The sequence below is a fragment of the Physeter macrocephalus genome, chromosome 6 (assembly GCF_002837175.3).
Source record: "Physeter macrocephalus isolate SW-GA chromosome 6, ASM283717v5, whole genome shotgun sequence".
NCBI lineage: Eukaryota > Metazoa > Chordata > Mammalia > Artiodactyla > Physeteridae > Physeter > Physeter macrocephalus.
The window spans coordinates 42,855,964-42,859,773 of NC_041219.1; the positions used below are offsets into that span (position 1 = coordinate 42,855,964).

At 46.6% G+C, this 3,810-nt stretch overlaps 1 protein-coding gene across 1 annotated transcript; it reads left to right on the forward strand.

The window, feature by feature from the left end:
• Window positions 1–1,624: 1,624 nt before the first annotated feature.
• LOC114486503 (signal transducer CD24-like) lies at window positions 1,625–1,863 on the forward strand (the record flags this gene model as incomplete). Its single annotated transcript, XM_028491465.1, is given in 2 exon segments — window positions 1,625–1,766; window positions 1,769–1,863. Coding segments are annotated over 2 exon segments (237 nt in total), but the record flags the coding sequence as incomplete, so codon positions are not given.
• Between the last annotated feature and the right edge of the window lie 1,947 nt (window positions 1,864–3,810).

Genomic DNA, 3,810 nt, shown 5'->3' on the forward strand with positions numbered 1-3,810 from the left:
AAGAGGGACTGAGACCCAGAAAGATGAAATGATTGCCCCAATGTTCCATGGCTGGTGAGTGAGTCAGGATTCAAGACCCCAGCTGTTTGCCTCCAAAGTTGTCCTTTAACTCCTATGCTATACTGGTCTCTGACACAAATGACTGGAATTTCCCCTTCAGACCTACCATTTCTCCTTCAGAGCTCCCAGAGACTTACAGGTACTCCTCAGCTACCACTGAGACCTCTTTCTCTCCCTCCTGGCATCTGTCCTTGTCCTTTGATCATCCCCACTAGGATGCTCCCAGACTCCGTCAGGTTCTCTGCTCCGGGCTGAAGATACTATTTGTGTCATTGCCTAAGGACTGGGTTCATGCTGCTGTTCCAACAGTCTTACCCTCCCATCATCTTCTTCTTGGCTAGCAGCACTATTCACGATAGCCAAAATATGAAGAAAACCCAGATGTCCATCAACTGATGAATGGATGAATAAAAACGTGATCTATCCATATTTTTCAACCATAAAATGGCATGAAGGACTGATACGTGCTACAACATGGATGAACCTCAAAAACATGATGCCTAGTGAAAGAAGCCAGACGCAAACTGTCACATACTGTACAATTCCACTTATATGAAATACCCAGAATACATACATCTATAGAGAAAGAATGCAGACTAACGATTGCTAGATACTAGCAGGAGGGGAACACAGGGAGTGATTGCTTAATGGTTACAAGGTGTACTTTGGAGGTGATAAAAATGTTTTGGGGGCTTCCCTGGTGGCACAGTGGTTGAGAGTCCGCCTGCCGATGCAGGGGACACGGGTTCGTGCCCCGGTCCGGGAGGATCCCATATGCCGCGGAGCGGCTGGGCCCCTGAGCCGTGGCCGCTGAGCCTGCGCGTCCGGAGCCTGTGCTCCGCAACGGGAGAGGCCACAACAGTGAGAGGTCTGCGTACCACAAAAAAAAAAAAAGGCTAATTTTATATTGTGTGAATTTTGTCTCAATAAAAATACATAGGGGCTTCCCTGGTGGCGCAGTGGTTGCGCGTCCGCCTGCCGATGCAGGGGAACCGGGTTCGCGCCCCGGTCTGGGAGGATCCCACATGCCGCGGAGCGGCTGGGCCCGTGAGCCATGGCCGCTGGGCCTGCGCGTCCGGAGCCTGTGCTCTGCAACGGGAGAGGCCACAACAGAGGGAGGCCTGCATACCACAAAAAAAAAAAAAAAAAAAAAATACATACACACAGAAATAAATAAGTAATGCCAGGTCACCTGTGTATATCCAGCTATATCACTCTTTCATCTGACTTACTTTTGTCTTCATGTCAGCCATCCTTGGTACAAGATCCTGAGCTGGGGTTGGCCTAGTAGCATAGCCCTGGTCGGCCTTAAGTTCCCCTGCCCTCTGGTCCCCACTGTGTCTTCCCTGGCAAGTGGGGAAAACTGCCCCTTCAGGGGAACTCTTCCACCTGGTGCCTGCCATGGGGGTTAGAGTACCTATTAGTCTGGGATCTTCACTGCAAGTGACAGAAACACACACTGGCTGATTAAGCAGAAAAGGAGCTTATTAAAAGAATTGGTTGAGACTTTGCCTGCGTCCACCCCGAGCCAGCGATCCTCCACGGACCCCACATCCAGTGAGGCATGCCGTGCACTGACCGAGTGGACCTGGGCAGAGCTATGGGGGCCAGGCTCGGACTGGGGCTGCTGCTTCTGGCACTGCCCTTACCTATGCAGATTTATTCGAATCAAACAACGGTTGGAACACCTTCAAATACTTCTCCCAGCCCACCTCAGCTGCCCCCAATCCAGCGAATTCCACCACCAAGGCAAGCGACGGTGCTCTGCAGTCAACAGCCAGTCTCTTCGTGATCTCCGTCTCACTTCATTTTTTTTTTTTTTTTTTTTTTTTTTTTTGTGGTACGCGGGCCTCACACTGTTGTGGCCTCTCCCGTTGCGGAGCACAGGCTCCGGACGCGCAGGCTCAGCCGCCATGGCTCACGGGCCCAGCCGCTCCGCTGCATGTGGGATCTTCCCGGACCGGGGCGCGAACCCGGTTCTCCTGCATCGGCAGGCGGACGCGCAACCACTGCGCCACGAGGGAAGCCCCTCCGTCTCACTTCTACATCTCTACTGTTAAGAGACTCAGGCCAAGAAACATCTATACTTCCCCATCCTCTCAACCCAATTCAAATGGCATCCAGACATCCAGCATGACAAGGAAAAAAAAACAACAGGAAAAAACAGGTCTTCATTGAATGAACCTGCTAATTCCACACATTTTATTGACAGAAACTGTTGAGGATCCCGGATCTGCTTGGTTTGACGAGCACGAGAAGGGTTTGGCTAGATGATGAGTGCCAGTATTAAATCTGCTGGCATTTCCTGTACAAGACGAAGAGAGACAACATCCAAAATTGGTTAAGAGGTGATTTCCTTCAAGGTGGCTTAAGAAGTATGGACACATAAAACTCCACCTTGAAAGTGAGAATAGATTTTATCTTACTTAGAGATAAAGAAGGGGATGTGGAGCAGGGATTCAGTTTTTATTTGGTTCCTTAAATTTATAAGGCCATAAAACAATGAGGTAAAACAGAAAGCTTCCATGATTCTATGTATATGTACACTAGAAGGAACTTCCAGGTGTTACTGTAAATCCTCAATGTGTTGTTTCAGCGGTACTAACTTAATGCTGATGTACTCTGGATAAAATTTTATGCTAAGCTACCACTGTTCTCTTGGAAACTGAATTCTTTCCTCTGGGGTTTGGGTTTGACATTGCATTTGAATTTTTATACGGTCATTGTTACGTACCAGGGCAATGATGGATTGGAATCTACCCCAAATCCAAGCATAATGAGTACATTCTGCTTATATACTTATCAACTATTCTTATTCAAAAAGAGCACTAGATTCTTTTAGCGAAACAGATAACAAAGAGTAAAATTACATTGATCTCAACTAATTTCAAAATGCTTTTTACTTCTGCATATGTCAAATACTTTTTACAGTTTCTGTTTGGAAGGTAAAATTGACAAGTCTTGAAATTAAAAAGGCAAATATGTGAAGGAGCTAAACTATAAATCAAATATTTGGGAAGTGAAGACTGGAAGCTTGCTTACCTTAAAATCAGAAAAACTTTTATACTCTTTTCTGTAAATACTTCTTTTTTTTTTTTTTTGTGGTATGCGGGCCTCTCACTGTTGTGGCCTCTCCCGTTGCGGAGCACAGGCTCCGGACGCGCAGGCTCAGCGGCCATGGCTCACGGGCCCAGCCGCTCCGCGGCATGTGGGGTCCTCCCGGACCGGGGCACGAACCCGTGTCCCCTGCATCGGCAGGCGGACTCTCAACCACTGCGCCACCAGGGAAGCCCAATACTTCTTTTTAAACTGAATCAGAATGGCCACATTTGGAACACTTTCTGTTTTCATTCAATCTTTTTAGATAGTCAGAACTTGGTCCTAAGCCTAAAGTGGGCTTGATTTTGGAAAGTAAATCTTTTCACAGCTGCCTGATGCACAGACACCTGCTTAAAAATAGACACTCCCTAAGTCTTTTGTTCTCATGGTCACACACTGACGCTTAGGTGTTCCAAAATCTAATATGGCCACAGTAGTCTTGATAACCAAAGTCATATTTTTTCCATCTTTAGAAACCTACACTGGAACAACCATATCCAACAGATCTCAAGCTACTGTGTGTGAACATTCCCTTTTGTTTTATACCTGAATGCTATACATCTATTTTGGATTGTATATTGTGTTTGTGTGTTTATGCTTTGATTCTGAGTAACTTCTCATGTTATGGAATTGATTTGCATTAAACACAAA